Here is an 18595-nt window from a genome sequence, read left to right as displayed (position 1 = left end):
CAGGATAGATTTCTTTGTGCTAAGCAGGGACTGTAGGGGGGAGGTAAAGAACACGGAATACTCAGCAATTACCATTTCAGACCATGCCCCGCATTGGGTGGACCTGCAGTTCGGGGGAGCGAGGTATCAACGCCCGCAATGGAGGCTAGATGTGGGACTGCTGTCGGAGGAGGGGATCTGCGAGAGGCTTCGGAAATGTATAAAAAATTACCTGCAGGTGAATGACACTGGGGAGGTCTCAGCGGCGACCGTGTGGGAGGCGCTAAAGGCAGTAGTGCGGGGGGAGCTGATTTCAATTGGGGCCCATAGAGCCAAGGCAGACCGGGCAGAGATGGATAGATTGGTCAGGGAAATGGGCCGGATAGATGAAGAGCACGCGGAGTCCCCGGGGGAGGTTTTACTCAGGGAAAGGCAGAGGCTACAGGCGGAACTGGGGGCACTATCCACGAGCAGGGCCGTGGAACAGCTTAGGAAGGCGAGGGGAGTGGTGTACGAGTATGGGGAAAAGGCTAGCAGACTGTTAGCGCAGCAACTTAGGAGGAGGGAGGCGGCCAGGGAAATAGGTAGAGTGAGGGACGAGGGGGGGCACAAAGTGGAGGATCCGGCAGAATTGAATAGGGTATTCCGGGACTTCTATCGTAAGCTGTATACTTCGGAGCCGCCAGAAGAACCGGAGGGGATGAAAAGGTTTCTGGATGGGTTAACATTCCCAACAGTTGGGGGGGGGCGAGTGGAAGAGCTGGGGGCCCCGATTAGAGTAGAGGAGGTATTGGGGGGCCTAAAGGCCATGCAGTCGGGGAAGTCCCCGGGGCCGGATGGATACCCAGTAGAGTTTTATAGGAAGTTCTCTGAGCTGGTGGGCCCGGTCTTGGCGAGGGTTTTCAATGAGGCAAGGGACAGAGGGACCCTGCCGCCGACGATGTCACAAGCCACCATATCTCTGATATTAAAGCGGGGTAAAGACCCGGAGGTGTGCGGGTCCTACAGGCCAATCTCCCTGATTAATGTAGATGCCAAGCTCCTGGCAAAGGTACTGGCGGGTAGAATGGAGGACTGTGTACCGGAGGTGATTGGGGAGGATCAAACGGGGTTCGTGAAAGGTAGGCAGCTGGCGGCCAATCTGAGGAGATTGCTCAATGTGATAATGATGCCCCCGGCGGGTAGAGAGGTGGAGGTAGTGGTGGCTATGGACGCCGAGAAGGCCTTTGACCGGGTGGAGTGGGAATATCTATGGGAGGTGCTCGGACGGTTTGGGTTCGGGGAGGGATTGGTGGATTGGATCAAATTATTATATCAGGCCCCGAGGGCCAGCGTCAGGACCAACAGAGAAGTGTCGGAGTACTTTAGGTTGTACCGAGGGACCAGGCAGGGCTGCCCGCTCTCCCCGCTGCTGTTTGCGCTGGCCATAGAGCCGCTGGCGATTGCGCTGAGAGCCGCAGAGGGTTGGAAGGGGATGGTGAGGGGCGGGGTTGAACATAGGGTTTCTCTTTATGCAGACGACCTGCTCCTGTACGTGTCGGACCCAGTGGCCGGGATGGGAACTATACTGGGAATGCTGAGGGAGTTCGGCCAGTTCTCAGGATACAAATTAAATACGGTCAAGAGTGAAATGTTTGTGGTACAGGCAAGGGGCCAGGAGAACAGATTGAGAGGGCTACCGTTTAGGTTAGTTGAGGAAAATTTCCGGTATTTGGGAATCCAGGTGGCGCGAGACTGGGGCAGGCTGCACAAGTTAAATTTGGCCAGGGTGGTGGAGCAAATGAAGGGAGAGTTTCGGAGATGGGATGCACTCCCGCTGTCGCTGGCAGGGAGGGTGCAGACTGTAAAGATGACAATCCTCCCTCGATTTTTGTTTATTTTTCAGTGCCTCCCGATCTTTATCCCACAGTCCTTCTTCAAAAGAGTTAACGGGCTGATCATGAGCTTTGTCTGGGCGGGAAAGTCTCCGCGGGTGAAGAAGGCGATGTTGGAGAGGAACCGCAGCGAGGGAGGGCTGGCGTTGCCGAGTCTGGTCAATTATTACTGGGCAGCCAACATCGCTATGATAAGGAAGTGGATGGTGGGTACGGGGTCTATTTGGGAGCGAGTGGAGGCGGCTTCGTGCAGGGGCTCCAGTTTGGAAGCCCTGGTCACGGCTCCTCTACCGCTGCCGCCGGCCAAGTACACCACCAGCCCGGTAGTGGTGGCGGCCCTGCGGATATGGGGCCAGTGGAGGAGGCATGTGGGGGAGATGGGGGCGTCTGTCTGGGCGCCAATCTGCGACAACCATCGGTTTGCCCCCGGCAGTATGGATGGGGGGTTCCGAGTATGGCGGCGAGCAGGGGCGGGAAGGGTGGGTGATATGTTCCTGGAAGGGAGCTTCACGAGTTTGAGGAGCTTGGAGGAGAAATTTGGGTTGGTAGGGGGAAATGATTTTAGATACCTACAGCTGCGGGACTTTGTTCGTAGACAGGTCCCATCTTTCCCGCGCCTCCCGCCAATGGGGATCCTAGACAGAATAGTCTCTGGGAGGGACGAAGGGGAGGGTAGAGTCTCAGGTATTTATAAGGTGCTCATGAGGGAGGAAGGGTCCCAGACAGAGGAACTGAAACTTAAATGGGAGGAGGAGCTAGGCGGGGAAATGGAGGATGGGCTGTGGGCAGAGGCCCTGAGTAGGGTAAACTCGACCGCGACATGTGCAAGGCTCGGGCTGATCCAATTTAAGGTCGTTCACCGGGCCCATATGACGGTGGCTCGGATGAGCAAATTTTTCGGGATAGAGGACAAATGCGCTAGGTGCGCGGGAGGACCAGCGAACCATGTGCACATGTTTTGGGCATGCCCTGAGCTGAGGGGGTACTGGGAGGGATTTGCGGGGGTCATGGCCCAGGTGCTAAAAACAAGGGTGGTGATGAGTCCAGGGGTGGCAATTTTTGGGGTTTCGGAAGACCCGGGCGTCCAGGGGGAGAAAGCGGCCGATGTGCTGGCCTTTGCTTCCCTGATAGCCCGGCGACGAATATTATTGGCGTGGAGGGACTCAAAGCCCCCGAAGACTGAGTGGTGGCTTGCGGACATGTCAAGTTTCCTGGGGATGGAAAAAATTAAGTTCGCCTTGAGGGGATCTGTGCAGGGGTTCACCCGGAGGTGGCAACCATTTATTGACTTCTTTGCGGGAGAGTGAGCGTCAGCAGGGGGGTGGGGGGAGGGGGGGGGGGGGGGGTAGAGTAGAGTAGGAGGGAAAATATGGCGGGTAGTACGGGTGGGAGGGGAGCGGGCTTGTGCAATACGGTATGATGGAAGTATTGAAAGTACGTGGATGTTTGCACATTTTTGCCTTTTTTGCTTCCTTTCTGATGATGTCTGTAACTGTTTATAAAGCCAAAAACTACCTCAATAAAATTGTTTATTAAAAAAAAATAAATTATTTGTTATCACTGGACGACTTTGAGGATTTATCATCACCAAAGTTAAGAACTTCTCGGCATAAACAAATGAGTAGCACATGCTACTTCAAGTAATATGACAACAGGGTCATCCAATATTCCACTTCTTTTCTTTCATAGATACCAAAACACAGTTATTAGTACCGATTTAGAAGTGACTACAGGGATGTGGGTTCTGAAGGCATGAGATTTATTTCATGTAGGGACAACACTCCCCAGAGTATTTGGATTTCTGGGACGGAATTCTCCGACCTCCCGCCGAGTCGGAGAAACGGCGGGGGTCGGCGTGAATCCCGCCCCCGCCGGCTGCCGAATTCTCTGGCCCTCCAAAAGTCGGCGAGACGTGAGTCGAGGCGTGGATCAGAGTAAGTCCCTTACCGGTGGGACCTAGAGGCGTGGGCAGGCTCTAGGGTCCTGGGGGGGCACAGGGCGATCTGGCCCCGGGGGTGCCCCCACAGTGGCCTGGCCCGCGATCGGGACCAACGATCTGCGGGCGGGCCTGTGCCATGGGGGCATTCTTTTCCTACGCGTCAGCCGTGTCAGCCTCCGCAATGGGCGACGCGTAGTTTACCCCCACCCTGCGCATGTGCGGGGATGACGTCAGCAGCCGCTGACACGCCCGCGCATGCACGGACTCTCGCCGGCCAGCGGAGTCCCTTCGCCCCTGGCTCGCGTGCCGCCAAAGGCCTTCCACGCCGGCCGGTGGAGTGCAAACCACTCCAGCGCTCACACCACTCCATCCCGCCGGGACCCCCCCCCCCCCCCCCTCCCCCCCGGCCGGGTACGGGAGAATCCCGCCCCTGATTCTTGAGTTAATACATTTATTTACTTTTTGGAGCCAACTGTACGTCTGGTTTTGAAACTCTTTTTAATATTCCTTGATGGGATCTGGGTTTCACTGGCCAGGCCAGCTTTGTTGCCCATCCCTAATTGTCTTGGACTGAGTGGCTTACTTGGCCATTTCAGAGGGCAGTTAAGTCAGCCACACTATGGATCAGATAAAACATTTTTTCCAATTAAGTGGTAATTTAGCGTGATCAAGCCACCTACCCTGCACATCTTTGGGGGCGAAAGCCACGCAAACAGGGGGAGAATGTGCAAACTCCAGACGGTCAGTGACCCAGAGCCGGGATCGAACCTGGGACCTCGGCTCCATGAGAATTCTAGATTTTCTTAATTAAGTTTAAATTCCACCAGATGCCATGGCCTGATTTCTCCCAACTGTTTGCTGGCAGCGGGATTCTCTGGTCCCACCTGCAGTGCACCTCGCCCATGGGGTTTTCAGCGACATGGGGAAGCTTCAATGGGAATCCCCATTGAAAGCAGTGGGAGCAATGAATCCCTCTGCCAGTAAACAGCGCTGTGCATTCTGCCGTCAGGAAACACACAGCTGGGAGGCTGGTGAATCCCGCTCCATGTCTCCAGAGTATTTGACTGGTTTGCTGGATTAATGTACTGTGACATTACCACTGTCAAGTAATCATTATAACTCCTGCCCACAAACAGGAATTTGGATCCCACCCTGTTTGCCGGTACAGGTTGTGTTTCTCCTGCTGTTGATGTCATTATTGAGTGCCCTCTCCCTGCTCCCATGTCACTCATTCCCCGTTCCCTGCTCAATTGCTCTCTCCCCGCTCTTTTTACTGCTCCTACTCCCTTTGTCAGTCTCTGAACACCCCGCTGTCCGCTCTGCCCCTCTCTCTTCGCCATTCCCTGCCATTTCCCCCCACCTGCTTCCCACTTCCTCCCAATGCCATTGCCTGCCATCCACTGCTCTTCCCTTCTTTGCTCCCTCCTGCTTGGATTCAGAAGTGTGTGTCTAATTGGTCCAGATTCACTTGGCTTCTACTAAAATTCCTTATTTCCAGGATATAGTCAAAAATTTACAAAATTTAAGCAATTAGTCATTGATGTCTTCAGAATCTGGGGCAGCTACTCAAACTTTAGTCCTGTTGCTTTGTGAAACTGGAATTTCATCAGCCTTGTAGAAATTCTCCCTGAAACTGCTCAGTCATCTAAAGCCTCATTTAACAAGCCGATGCAATCCGCCTGGAAACAATTTTATTTTAAAACATTAACAAGCTCAGTTTTGGACCTCAGTGGCTGGATGAGCATTCACCCCAGTGCCCAAATGTCTCTTCCAGGAAGGTCAGCAAGGACTAGTGTGGCTTTGAGCGTTATATTTTCCACTCAGCCAGATCAGAGAACCTGGCAGTAAAAGCCCATCAGCGGCCATTCCATGTCCTGTAGGCTGATTGCCTTATCAACTCCTTTTTGGGAGATAAATTTCTTTCAAAATTTAACTGAACTACAGAATGCTGAGAAGTAACTTAACATTCTAAAACATCACTTTACTTCCAAAGCTTCGTTTTTTGCAGACATTAATCCTTCCCACTTTGTCTTTATTTATATTTCTGCAGGATGGAAGATGAGAGGTCAACCAATTTAGTTATGGAACGATTGACTGTTCTTGTGCAGAGAGATAAGAGTTGGCTCTTCTACTTTGACCGGCTTGCATCACATTATTATATCTGTAAACTAGGCATGCCCCTGACCATCCATGAGAAGGATGGTACTACTGCTTCATCTCTTAAATGTTCCTTGATAACAATCACAGTAAGTGTTTGCGTGAAATATCAAAAAGAACGTTTTGTTTATTCAATCAGGATTGATGTTGCCACTGAATTTTGAGGTTGAGACCTAACAGAGATGCCTCCCACAAGTGCTCTGTAAAAATATAAACCATGTCTAATGGGGTGGGAAGTCATGGGTTCTTAAAGTTGGGAGGCTTGATACAGAGCCCAAGCCTGTTCTCAGCTGGGCAAATGTTTCATCTTGGTTTGAGGTCTGAATGGGGTTTCTTTAGGATTTGTCTGTCATCTTACGTATGCTACTGTTGACTGTTATTCATAAAAAACATTTTGGTTTATTTACAGATCTATATTGTTATGGCCAGGGTTTAGAAAATTCCAAATTATATCATGGAGTTCACCTGACCTGCAACTATTTATTGATTTTGGTTATGATCAGCACAAAGGCCTGCCCTTCGGCGCTTTTAATCAAAAAACAAGCTTTATTCTACAAATTTAGTTAACATTTGCATAAGCACAGACAGTAATTTATGTATAACCCATAATGAATTGACCCTTAACTGTTCCAATTCAATAACAAAATCCAAGTAAAACCAGAAACCCCTTTTCAAAGGTGTGGCCCAGCACACGGCACTCCGACTGGTATAAGGCTTGTTATTAATACTCTGAATGCCTTTTCAAACAGCGGGTTTGAATTCCTTCCAGAAAATTATCTTTTAAGTTATCAAGCAGTCTGGAAGCAGCTTTTAAAATGAAGATAGAGAGACACTTCTTTCAAACTGTGCAGTTCAAACCAGTCCAAACTCAAAGCAAAAGTAAAACTCAGAGCCACAGCCCAGCTCCACCCGCACAATGACATCACTGAAGCAAGGTGATAAGACAAAAACATTTCTGAAAGGGACACTCCCATGACAATATACATTTTGGTACTCTACACGAGGTTGTACTTCTGCTTCCCATCAGATCTCTGGCTGTTAATCAATCATAATTATATCATTATCAGGTAAGGGCGGCACGGTGGCGCAGTGGTGAGCACTGCTGTCTATGCTGAGGACCTGGGTTCGACCCTGGCCCCAGGTCACTGTCTGTGTAGAGCTTGCACATTCTTCCTGTGTTTCACTCCCACAACCTAAAGGTGTGCAGGTTAGGTGGATTGACAACGCTAAATTGCCCCTAATTGGAAAAACAAATTGGGTTCTCTAAATTAAAAAATTAAAAATCATTATCAGGTGCTCCTGATATTAACTCTTTACATCTGCCCTACCTCCCTCCCCCCAAGTCTTTATCTCAACAATGTACATTGTCCTACAATGCCTCACAAAGGGTGGAATTCTCCGCTCCCGTGCGGCATCGGGAAGGCCGTCGTGAACTCGGCCGAGTTTCATGACGACCTCAGAGCCTGCTCCTCGCACCCTATTCACTCCCCCCCCCCCAGGGGGCTAGAAGCGGCGCTCCATAAATCATGGCCACCGGGCCTTGACGCTTGCGTCAAGGCGGCACGCCGAGAATGACGCGACGGCGGTGCCTAAGTGACGTCAGCCGCGCATGCGAGGTTGGCCGGCTCCGTCTTCCCCTCCGCTGCCCCGCAAGACATGGCGGCTTGATCTTTCGGGGCGGCGGAGGGGAAAGAGTGCATCTCTTGGAGATGCCGGCCCGACGATCGGTGGGCACCGATCGCGGGCCAGTTTCCTCCCGAGCACGGCCGTGGTGCTCACTCCCCTCTCCGCCCCCACAAGCCATAAACGAGCCTTTGGTGCCATGTTCACAACGGCAGCGACCAGGTGTGGTTGCCGCCGGCGTGAACAGGTCGGGAAAGGCAGGCCGCTCGGCCCATCCGGGCCGGAGAATCGGTGGTCGCCGTGAAAAACGACGAGCGCCGATTCTCCGAGCGGGGGGGTGGGAGAATCGCGGGGGGTGCCAGGGCGGCGTGTCGTGAGTCGCCCAGCCCTCCCGCGATTCTCCCACCCGGCGTGGGGAGCGGAGAATCGCGCCCAAAGTCTTTGACTTCACAGGCTTAGTCTCCATGGTGGATTGACCAATCTCCTTCATCTGGTCCTGATTTCATTTTGAGGTTGAGGATGAACTGTGCCCTCATCTATTTATGGGAGTGTCTTCTACCTGGGTGGTTGTATAGTTTCTACTTGTTTCTAGTTCCTTACCTCTGTCCAGATCTAAACAGTATGTTCATTGGTTTCCTTCCCAATGGTATCAAGGCTTTTTGGTTCATTTTGAAATTTCCTTGGTCTGTCTGAATTCTATAGGATCTCAATTGCAGAGCTCTTTCATTTACAGTGCCTTTTTACTGTTGATCTTATATCCACACTCTCTCCACACACTGTGGAACTTTGAAGGTGCATGCTCTGTGCCTGAAGTTGAAATTACGAGCTTGATTGTCACTTTGGGCGCGATTTAATGGGACAGAAACAGAGTCCTGTTTTGGGCATGTTTAGCGACGTGTTTCTTGGTGCCTGTAGCACCAGCAGCACGGGTTAAATTCCCGTACCAGCCTCCCTGAACATCACGTTTGCCATGTTACACAGCTCGGTGGAGATATTGGTGTAACTGATTAGTTGATTAGACCAAGAACAATACATTCTTAGTGCTGAATACACTGGAATATAACGGTTAATTCATTATATGAAACAATGGATTCCCACAGTCAAGACACTTTTAATGATTTTACCTCAGCTCCCTGCATTCAACTAGCATCTGACAAGTGTGAGGTTGTCCATTTTGGAAGGACAAATATGAATGCGGAATACAGGGTTAATGGTAGGGTTCTTAGCAATGTGGAGGAGCAGAGAGATCTTGGGGTCTATGTTCATAGATCTTTGAAAGTTGCCACTCAAGTGGATAGAGCTGTGAAGAAGGCCTATGGTGTGCATTCATTAGCAGAGGGATTGAATTTAAGAGCTGTGAGGTGATGATGCAGCTGTACAAAACCTTGGTCAGGCCACATTTGGAGTACTGTGTGCAGTTCTGGTCACCTCATTTTAGGAAGGATGTGGAAGCTTTGGCAAAGGTGCAAAGGAGATTTACCAGGATGTTGCCTGGAATGGAGAGTAGGTCATACGAGGAAAGGTTGAGGGTGCTAGGCCTTTTCTCATTAGAACGGAGAAGGATGAGGGGCGACTTGATAGAGGTTTATAAGATGATGAGGGGAATAGATAGAGTAGACAGTCAGAGACTTTTTCCCCGGGTGGAACACACCATTACAAGGGGACATAAATTTAAGATAAATGGTGGAAGATATAGAGGGGATGTCAGAGGTAGGTTCTTTACCCAGAGAGTAGTGGGGGCATGGAATGCACTGCCTGTGGAAGTAGTTGCGTCGAAAAAGTTAGGGACCTTCAAGCGGCTATTGGATAGGTACATGGATTAGGGTAGAATAATGGAGTGTACCGTACTTTCCGGACTATAAGCCGCGACTTATTTCACACGTTTCGAACCTCGCGGCTTATACGACGCGGCTTATTTATGGATTTTTCCCGCTTTCTTTTCACTAAACCAATGAAATTGCGTAACGGGTCAAGGTAAAACAATGTAACTTTTTAGTTTACTGTTTAGATTAAATCGAGCGCGCTCAAACATCCCATCATTCTGATTACGGTAGTCATTTTGTCACCCTCATCATGGCAAAGACACGGAGAAATGCATATGATGCAGCTTTCAAGTTGAGGGCGATCGATCTGGCTGTTGGGAAAGGAAATAGAGCTGCTGCACTAGAGCTTGGTCTTAATGAGTCGATGATAAGACGTTGGAAACAGCAGCGTGAGAAATTGACTCAGTGCAAAAAGACAACTAAAGCTTTCAGAGGGAAGAAAAGCAGATGGCCCGAACTAGAAAATGAGCTCGAAGACTGGGTCAACATGCAGAGAGCAGACGGCCGAGGTGTTTCAACTGTACAGATCCGACTGAAAGCCAAAACAATCGCCACCGCAATGAAGTTTGAGAATTTTAGAGGTGGACCATCGTGGTGTCTCAGATTTATGAGACGTAAAGGCCTGTCCATCAGGGTACGGACGAGTTTGTGTCAGCAGCTCCCTCCCGACTACGAGGAAAAAATTTCAAACTTCCGCAAATTCACTGATGCAATGATAGCAGAGCATTCCATTGGCCCACACAATATCATAAATATGGATGAGGTTCCTCTGACATTTGACCTGCCTCTCACTCGGACTGTCAACAGGAAAGGTGAATCATCCGTCATGCTGAAAACAACTGGGCATGAAAAAACGCACTTCACCTGTGTTCTGAGTTGCACGGCATCGGGAGAAAAGCTTCCACCGATGGTGATTTTTTAAACGCACGACGATACCAAAAGAAAAATTCCCTACAGGAATTGTTGTGAAAGTCAACAAGAAAGGATGGATGACGGAAAGCCTAATGCATGAATGGCATACGGAGTGCTACGGCAAGCGACCGGGAGGATTCTTTCACAGGAACAAGGCATTGCTCGTTTTGGACAGCATGAGGGCCCACATAACAGATTCTGTGAAAGAAGCCATCAAGAGGACAAACTCAATTCCAGCTGTGATTCCTGGGGGCACAACAAAGTATTTACAGCCACTCGACATCAGTTTAAATCGTGCATTTAAGGTGGCGCTTCGTGTTCAGTGGGAGGCTTGGATGACAAGTGGGGAGAAATCCTTCACTAAAACGGGCCGCATGCGAAGAGCAACTTATGGTCAAGTCTGCCAGTGGGTCCTGACAGCGTGGAGCATTGTTAAAAAATCCACTATCATCAACGGGTTTCGAAAAGCTGGATTGCTGCGTGTTGAAGAGGGCAGCATGAGCTCAGCGGGAAATTTGCCTCCGGATGAAAGTGATGAGAGCGACAATGAAAACAATCCAACATCGGATGAAGCAATTCTGAGGCTATTCAACTCTGACACTGAAGGAGATGACTTCAGTGGTTTCAGTGCACAAGAGGAGGATAGTGACTCTGATCACCTGGGTTGGTGATATCTTGATTACGATCAGTAATAAAATACTTCTTTTTACACATGATTTATTTATTTTTAATGTTTCAAACTGATGATTCTATGTTAATCTTAAGAGCTTAATCGGATTGATTTCGCTCCACAGTGACCAATGACTTTCTTGGTAGGCTATTCTTTACCGCTAATTTTTATTTTTGTTACAAGCCGTATTTCGTTAAAGCCTGTGTAAAGCTCATTTGTTTCAATGTACCGGTAAGCACCTGCGGCTTATATACGTGTGCGGCTTATTTATGTTCAAAATAAAAAAAAATTTCAAAATCAGTGGGTGCGGCTTATAGTCAGGTGCGCTTTATAGTCCGGAAAGTACGGTAGGTTAACTTCTTAAGGGCAGCACGGTAGCATTGTGGATAGCACAATTGCTTCACAGCTCCAGGGTCCCAAGTTTGATTTCGACTTGGGCCGCTGTCTGTGTGGAGTCTGCACATCCTCCCCGTGACTGCGTGGGTTTCCTCTGGGTGCTCCGGTTTCCTCCCACAGTCCAAAGATGTGCAGGTTGGGTGGATTGGCCATGAAAAATTGTCCAAAATTCTATGATTAACCTAGGACAAAAGTTCGGCGCAACATCGTGGGCCGAAGGGCCTGTTCTCTGCTGTATTTCTCTATCTATCTATCTATGTGAATAAACTATGAATCAATCAATAATCTATCAGTCCCTATGAATAAATCAATACTCTATCACTGGAGAAGGCCAAGTACATCATTAGGGCATTGGTAGAAGGGTTCTACTCGAGATGGCAGCCATCATTTCCTTTTTCAAAGAGTGAGTCACCATCAGCTGTTGGGGGGGTTAGTTATATGTTTGAAGGGTTAGGTTTAGTTGGGTTGTTGAGTATTGATTGTGCTATTTTTGCTTTGTACATTTATGTATTGGTGGTATAGTGTATTAATTTGTCACAATGAAAATTTCCTTTGATAATTTTTTTTTTTAAAGAGAGGCATATGGGGTACGTGCCTTTATTCACTGAGCTATAGAATTTAAGAGCAGAGAGGTTATGATGGAGCTGTATAAAATGCTTGTTAGGCTACAGTTAGAGTACTGTGTACAGTTCTGGTCGCCACACCAGAGAAAGATTGTGATTGCAGGAGAGAGGATGCAGAGGAAATTCTCCAGGATGTTACCTGGAGAGTTTCAGGTATGAAGAGAGCTTGGTTAGGCTGTGGTTGTTTTCCTTCGAGCAAAGAAGGTTGAGGGGGTACCTGATCAAAGTGTACAGAATTAAGAGGGACATAGGATAGATAAGAAAACAAATGGAAAATGCTGGAAAATCTCAGCAGGTCTGGCAGCATTGTAGGGAGAGAAAAGAGCTAACGCTTCGAGTCCAGGTGATCCTTTGTCAAAGATAGATAAGAAGGAGCTTTCTCCTTAATGGGGGGGGGGGGGGGGGGGGGGGGGCGCAAAAACCAGGGGGCATAAATTTAAGATCAAAGGCAGGTGATTTACAGAGGATTTGAGGGAAACCTTTTCCACCCAGAGTGTGGTGGGAATCTGGAACTCACTGCCTGAAAGGATGGTAGAGGCGGAAAGCCTCACAATGTTTAAGAACCATTTGAAATGCCATAGCATGCAAAATTACGGACGAGGTGGAGATGGTCGACAGCTTCAAATTTCTCAGTATGCACATCACCAAAGACCTGTCCTGGTCCACCTACGTCGCGCTATGACCAAGAAAGCACAACAGCACCTATACTTCCTCAGGAAACTAAGGAAATTCAGCATACCCACATTAACTCTTACCAACGTTTTGTACACAATAGAAAGCATCCTATCTGGCTGCATCAGAGCCTGGTATGGCAACTGCTCGGCCCAAGACCACAAGAAACTTCAGAGAGTTGTGAACACCGCCCAGTCCATCACATGAACCCACCTCCTATCCATTGAATCGATTTAAACCTCCCGCAGCCTTGAGAAAGTAGGCAGCATAATTAAAGACCCTTCCCACCCGGCTTACTTGCTCTTCCAACTTCTTCCATCGGGCAGGAGATACAAAAGTTTGAGAACACGCACAAACAGATTCAAAAGCAGCTTCTTCCTTGCTGTTACTGGACTCCTAAACGACCCTCTTATGGACTGATCTGATTAATACTACACTCATGTGTGCTTCACCCAATGCCGGTGTTTATGTATTTACATTGTGTACCTTGTGTTGCCCTATTATGTATTTTCTTTTCATGTACAAATAATCTGTTTGAGCTGCACACAGAAAAATACTTTTAATAATAATCTTTATTATTGTCACAAGTAGGCTTACATTAACACAGCAGTGAAGTTACTGTGAAAAGCCCCTAGTCGCCACATTCCGGCGCCTGTTTGGGTACATAGAGGGAGAATTCGGAATCTCTAATTCACCGAACAAGCACATCTTCTGGGAGCAAACCTGAGCACTGGAGGAAACCCACACCTGAACAGGGAGAACGTGCAAACTCCACACAGACAGTGACTCAAGCAGGGAAGCAAACCCAGGTCCCTGGTGCTGCGAAACAACAGTGCCAACCACTGTGCCACTGTACCACCCCATATGCCTCACAATGAAGTTCCCCAATCTGTTTTAGCCAACGCACACCTAATTCCTTCATAGTTTCCTTTGTTTAGATTTAGGACCTTAGTTTTATATCAGACTTCTTCACTTTTTACCCTAATGAATAATTCTATCATATTATGGTCACTGTTCCCTACAGGGTCCCGTACAACAAAATTATTTATTAATTCCTTCTAATGGCATAATACCAAATTAAGGATAGCATATTCCTTAGTTAGTTCTTCAACATGCTGATTTGAAAAACCATCTCCAGGAATTCATCTGCTACAGTATTGTTGTTAATTGGATTTGCCCAATCTATGTGTAGATTAAAGATTACTTTAGCTCCCTTGTAACATGAACCTAGAATTTCCTATTCAGTGACAGGGGCTGTTTAGCACAACGCTAAATTGCTGGCTTTGAAAGCAGACCAAGCAGGCCAGCAGCACCGTTCGATTCCCGTAACAGCCTCCCTGAACAGGCGCCGGAATGTGGCGACTAGGGGCTTTTCACAGTAACTTCATTTGAAGCCTACTCGTGATAATAAGCAATTTTCATTTCATTCATTTTTATTTTCATTTCATTTCATCCCCTACCTTACCACTATTGTTTGGAGGCCTATCGACAACTCCCACTAATCTTTTCCAGCCATTGTTGCTTCTTACATTTCTACATTTAGATTTTCTGAGCCAATATCCTCTCGCACTTTCGCACTGATTTGATCCTTAACTAATAACACCACCCACCTCCATTCCCTTTTTTTTAACCCTTCCTAAATATATGACTAATAGCACCACCTCACCTGCTTTTCCTTTTTGTCTGTTCTTCCTAAATATTGAATACTCTTGGATATTCGGTTTCCAGCCTTGGTCACCCTGAAACCATGTCTCCGTCATCAGAATCATACCGTATCCGTGTTTACCAATTTGCGCTGTTAATTTATCTACCTTATCGCGAATGCTCGGTGCATTCGGACACAGTGTCTTTAAACATATTTTTGATGCTTTTACACATTACTTTTTGCACTATGACCCTATTTGCTGTTAGCTCTTGTTTCTTCTGCGTTCCACCTTTGCTTTCTACTTCTCTGTCTTTCATTTCTATGTTTTTTTCCCTCTCCCCGCTCAGATTCCCATTCTCAGTAGATCTGCTGTTCATTTCCATTTCTCAAGATTTTTTCACCTTCATTCATGTTATTGTATTGATGTTTAATAGGAGGAGCTCCATGAAATTGAAGTATTCCTGAAGACAAGGATGATAGATTTTAAAGGGATCGATGGTATACTGAAAAGGTGAGGCAGATGGATGATTAGTCCTTATTAACTGCTCATTTCCTTTATGTTTGGCATTTGTATTGAGTTTTTAAAAAATAAATTTAGAGTACCCAATTCATTTCTTTCCAATTAAGGGGCAATTTAGTATGTTCAATCCACCTTCCTTGAACATCTTTGGGTTGTGGGGCGAAACCCATGCAAACACGGGGAGAATGTGCAAACTCCACATGGACAGTGACCCAAAGCTGGGATCGAACCTCGGCGCATTGAGAAAACGGGAAGCTACCACTGTGCCACTGTGCTGCCCTGTTGAGTTTCTGGTAGCAATATTAAGAATAGCTATAAATATATGACATGCAGAAAAGTGATTATTGATTTTCATTTCTAAGGGAGCAGAGAAAATGCAATTACAGATGGTCTGGATACGAAAGTCTAAAATTAACAGTGTTAAATATACAATTTACTTTATATAGTCAAATGTAGAGTTTGCAAAAATTTAAATCACCAGTTACTGTTTTGTGGAAAACATTTGGCATAAGTGTAACTGCACTTGCTTAAGCCTTTCTCATAATGCATGTTCATTTTGCAAGTCTTCTGATATATCCAGGAGATTTCTGAATCCTTGTTATATCCAGGGAATTTGCGGATCAACTGTGTCATGTGACATCAATACTATCTTTCTCAAGCTATGTGGCACAGTTTATAGGTTTGGCTGCAACATTGAATCAGCACAGGCCCGTGGTGTACATGAGGAAAACCATTTTATAGGTCCACTGATTCATAAAATTTTGAATTACTTTGAATCAGATGAAGTGGGCATATTTGTTCGAGGTGTTGGGGAAGTTTGAGTTCAGACAGGATTTTGTGGACTGGGTCTGGTTGCTGTATCAGGCGTTGGTGGCGAGTGTGCGGACGAACTGAGTGGGTTCAGGGTACTTTGGCAGGGCGGGTCGAGCATATGATTTTGCTGTATGCAGATGATCTGTTATATATTTCGGACCCGTTGGGCTGCATTGGGGAGATCATTGGGATTTCAGGGGAATTTGGCCAGTTTTTGGGGTATAAATCGGAAAGAGTGAGGTGTTCCCGATCAATGTTAGGGAGCAGGAAAGGAGGTTAGGGTATTTTCTGTTTACGATGGTATCTAGGTGGCGTGGAGTTGGGCCCAGCTCCACGGTTGAAATTGGCCCGATTGGTAGAGGCATTTAAGGGGGATTTTAGGAGGTGGGATGTTTTGCCGTTGTCACTGGCAGGGCGTGTGCAGAAGTAAAAATGATGGTGCTGACTAGGTTTCTGTTCGTGTTTCAGAACCTCCCCATATTTGTCCCTAAGTTGTTTTTCAGGAAAGTTAATGGGTAGACTTTGGGGTTGTGTGGAGGGGGGGCGGGTGAGGGCTGGCTTTGCCGAATTTGATGAACTATTATTGGGCTGCAAACATTGCGATGGTGAGGAAATGGGCTGTGGAGCAGAGGTCGGTTTGGGATCGTGTAAGGGAATGTGCTGGAGGGCTTTGTTGTTGGCGCCTCTGCCATTCTCGCTGGTCAGGTATTCTGTTAGTCCATTGGTGGTATAGGCTTTGAGGACATGGGAGAAGTGTAGCCCAGACTTGGGGTTAGAAAGTATGTCGTTGTGGGTGCCTATTTGTGATAACCATAGGTTTGTGCCGGCGAGACTGGGTGGGGGTGGGGGGGATTGAGTACTTCAGGGACTTATTTATAGGGGGCAAATTGCAGGGCTGGAGGAGTGAGAGGAATTGTTTGAGTCTCCTAAGGGGAATGGGTTTAGGTACCTGCAGGCTCAGGATTTTGTGAGGAAAGAGGTGCCGTCTTTCCTGGAATTGCCACCTCCGGTGCTGGAAGATAAGCTCTGTCACAGGATGAAGGGCAAGGTATTGGATATTTACAAGGAACTGATGGAGTGGGAGGGTGCGCTGGTGAAGCATGTTACGTGCAAATGGGAGGAGTATTTTTGAGAGGAGGTGAGAACCCGGATAAGGACTGAGGCTTTGCGGAGGGTTGAATGCGTCTTCGACATGTGCGAGGTACGTCATTCAGTTTAAAGTGTTGCATAGAGCCCACGTGATGGTGGTGAGAATGAGTAGGTTTGTTGAGGGGGTGGAGGATATGTGTGGGCAGTGCACAGGGAGGGACCGCGAATCACGTCCACATACTTTGGACGTGTCCAAGATTTGAGGGTGTTCTGGCGGGGGAGGGGGGGAGGGGCAATGTATTGGCCTTTGCCTCCCTGATAGCCCGGAGACAGATTTTGCTATGTTAGAGAGACTTCTTACAGTTAGAGAATATCAAATTCGCTCTGCAGGGATTAATTGAAGGGATCAAAGTGGAAACCGTTCATCGATTTCTTCAAGGAGAATTGAGGGGTCAGCGAGGGGAGGGAGCTTTTGGGGGGTAAGGAGGTTAAAATGGGAAAGGCGGGATGTGATTGGGAGTTGGTGTCGGGGGGGGTTGGAGGGTCGGGGTTGTTTGTTGGTTTGATGTGATGTTCTTCTGATGCACTCTTGTTGTTCTTTTGATATTTTGTATATTTATATTTTTGTTGAAAAGCCTTGAATAAAAATATTTTTAAAAATATTGAGAGATATTTTGAGAATCTGCAAGTAAACTTTTAACACTTACTTTCATTTTAGGAAACAGGAAGAGCGATATTTGGCTGCAATTGAATATAAAGTGAATATTCTACAGAAGAAGTTGATTAAGATAGCTCAATTAAAAGAAAAGAAAAACAAACTTATCTTCCTCCAATTGGAAATGTTATTATGTTTATTAGAAAGAATGAAAGCTAGCACTTAACCAAGGCAAGAATATGACACTATGGATCAATTCAATGGTCTACTGTGCACTATTAATAGACTGGCCTTATTTGTATTTCTCAGAAACATGTTTGGAACTAAGCGCCTACACAATCTTATAATATACTCAGGGCATCTTTGGTACCCTTGATAGGTTGACCTGTGTAACAACTTTAGTGTTTCAAAAATCGTGTCCCTAACCAGACAGAAAGATACATTAAACTCACCTGCTATGGTAATACCTCACCCTAAGCAATTTTCACAGCTTTTGATTCTGCCCTTCTCCACAAAACCTACCGAATGATATAGAGAAAGTAATTTATGTTCAAGCTACTTTCAGGACTGGATACTCTGGACCCCAGCTGTGTGTTTCTCGATGGCGCACTGTTTGCTGGTGTCTCTGTTTTGCGGGATTCTCTGTTCATGCCAATGTCAATGAGATTTCCTATTGAAAACACTCCATGCTTTCGGGAAACCCGCAGGTGGGGGTGTGCTGCCAGTGGGAACAGAGAATTCCAACGGCCGGAGAATTCCGGCCGCAATCTTGTAAACAAGGCTCTTTAAATATGCAAATCAAATTGCATTAATTTTCTATGTGTGAGAAGACTAGTTACAAAACCAGGAATAAGAAAGTACTTAATGAAAGACAGCACTGCTGTAGTTAGTACAATGTGATTTCTGCAAATTATTAACCTGTGATCATAACATATCTCATCTTAAAATAAATGCAATCTCATTTTCACCAAAGCTGATTCATTGACCTTTAATAACTGGTGACATAGCGTAACTATGGCATTGAGTCAGATAGCATCTCCAATCTAAAAGTGAATTACTTGAGGAGAATTAAGTGGAGAAAATAATCAAGATGAATGGGAAATTTAAATAATTTATTGTAGTCATTCTCAATCTTTCAATGAAGTTTAACCAAACCAATTTTTCTACTGTTATACCATCATATGATTTAAGGTGATTTCTATGTT

At 46.9% G+C, this 18595-nt stretch overlaps 1 protein-coding gene across 2 annotated transcripts in view; it reads left to right on the top strand.

Moving 5' to 3' along the window:
- The window catches only part of LOC119967674 (transient receptor potential cation channel subfamily A member 1-like), a 311686-nt gene extending 293349 nt beyond the window's left edge, over positions 1–18337 (top strand). For both annotated transcript variants that reach the window (XM_038800496.1, XM_038800495.1), the window contains 3 exons: positions 5843–6038; positions 14748–14824; positions 17454–18337. In XM_038800496.1, the coding sequence (XP_038656424.1) occupies positions 5843–6038; positions 14748–14824; positions 17454–17616 (436 nt within the window). In that variant the 3' untranslated portion in view covers positions 17617–18337. The remainder of the gene's footprint in view (positions 1–5842; positions 6039–14747; positions 14825–17453) is intronic.
- The last annotated feature ends 258 nt before the right edge of the window (positions 18338–18595 follow it).

The sequence above is a fragment of the Scyliorhinus canicula genome, chromosome 6, assembly GCF_902713615.1.
Source record: "Scyliorhinus canicula chromosome 6, sScyCan1.1, whole genome shotgun sequence".
Taxonomy (NCBI): domain Eukaryota; kingdom Metazoa; phylum Chordata; class Chondrichthyes; order Carcharhiniformes; family Scyliorhinidae; genus Scyliorhinus; species Scyliorhinus canicula.
The sequence above is the reverse complement of the archived record's forward strand: the minus strand, read 5'-3'. Positions and strand labels throughout refer to the sequence as shown.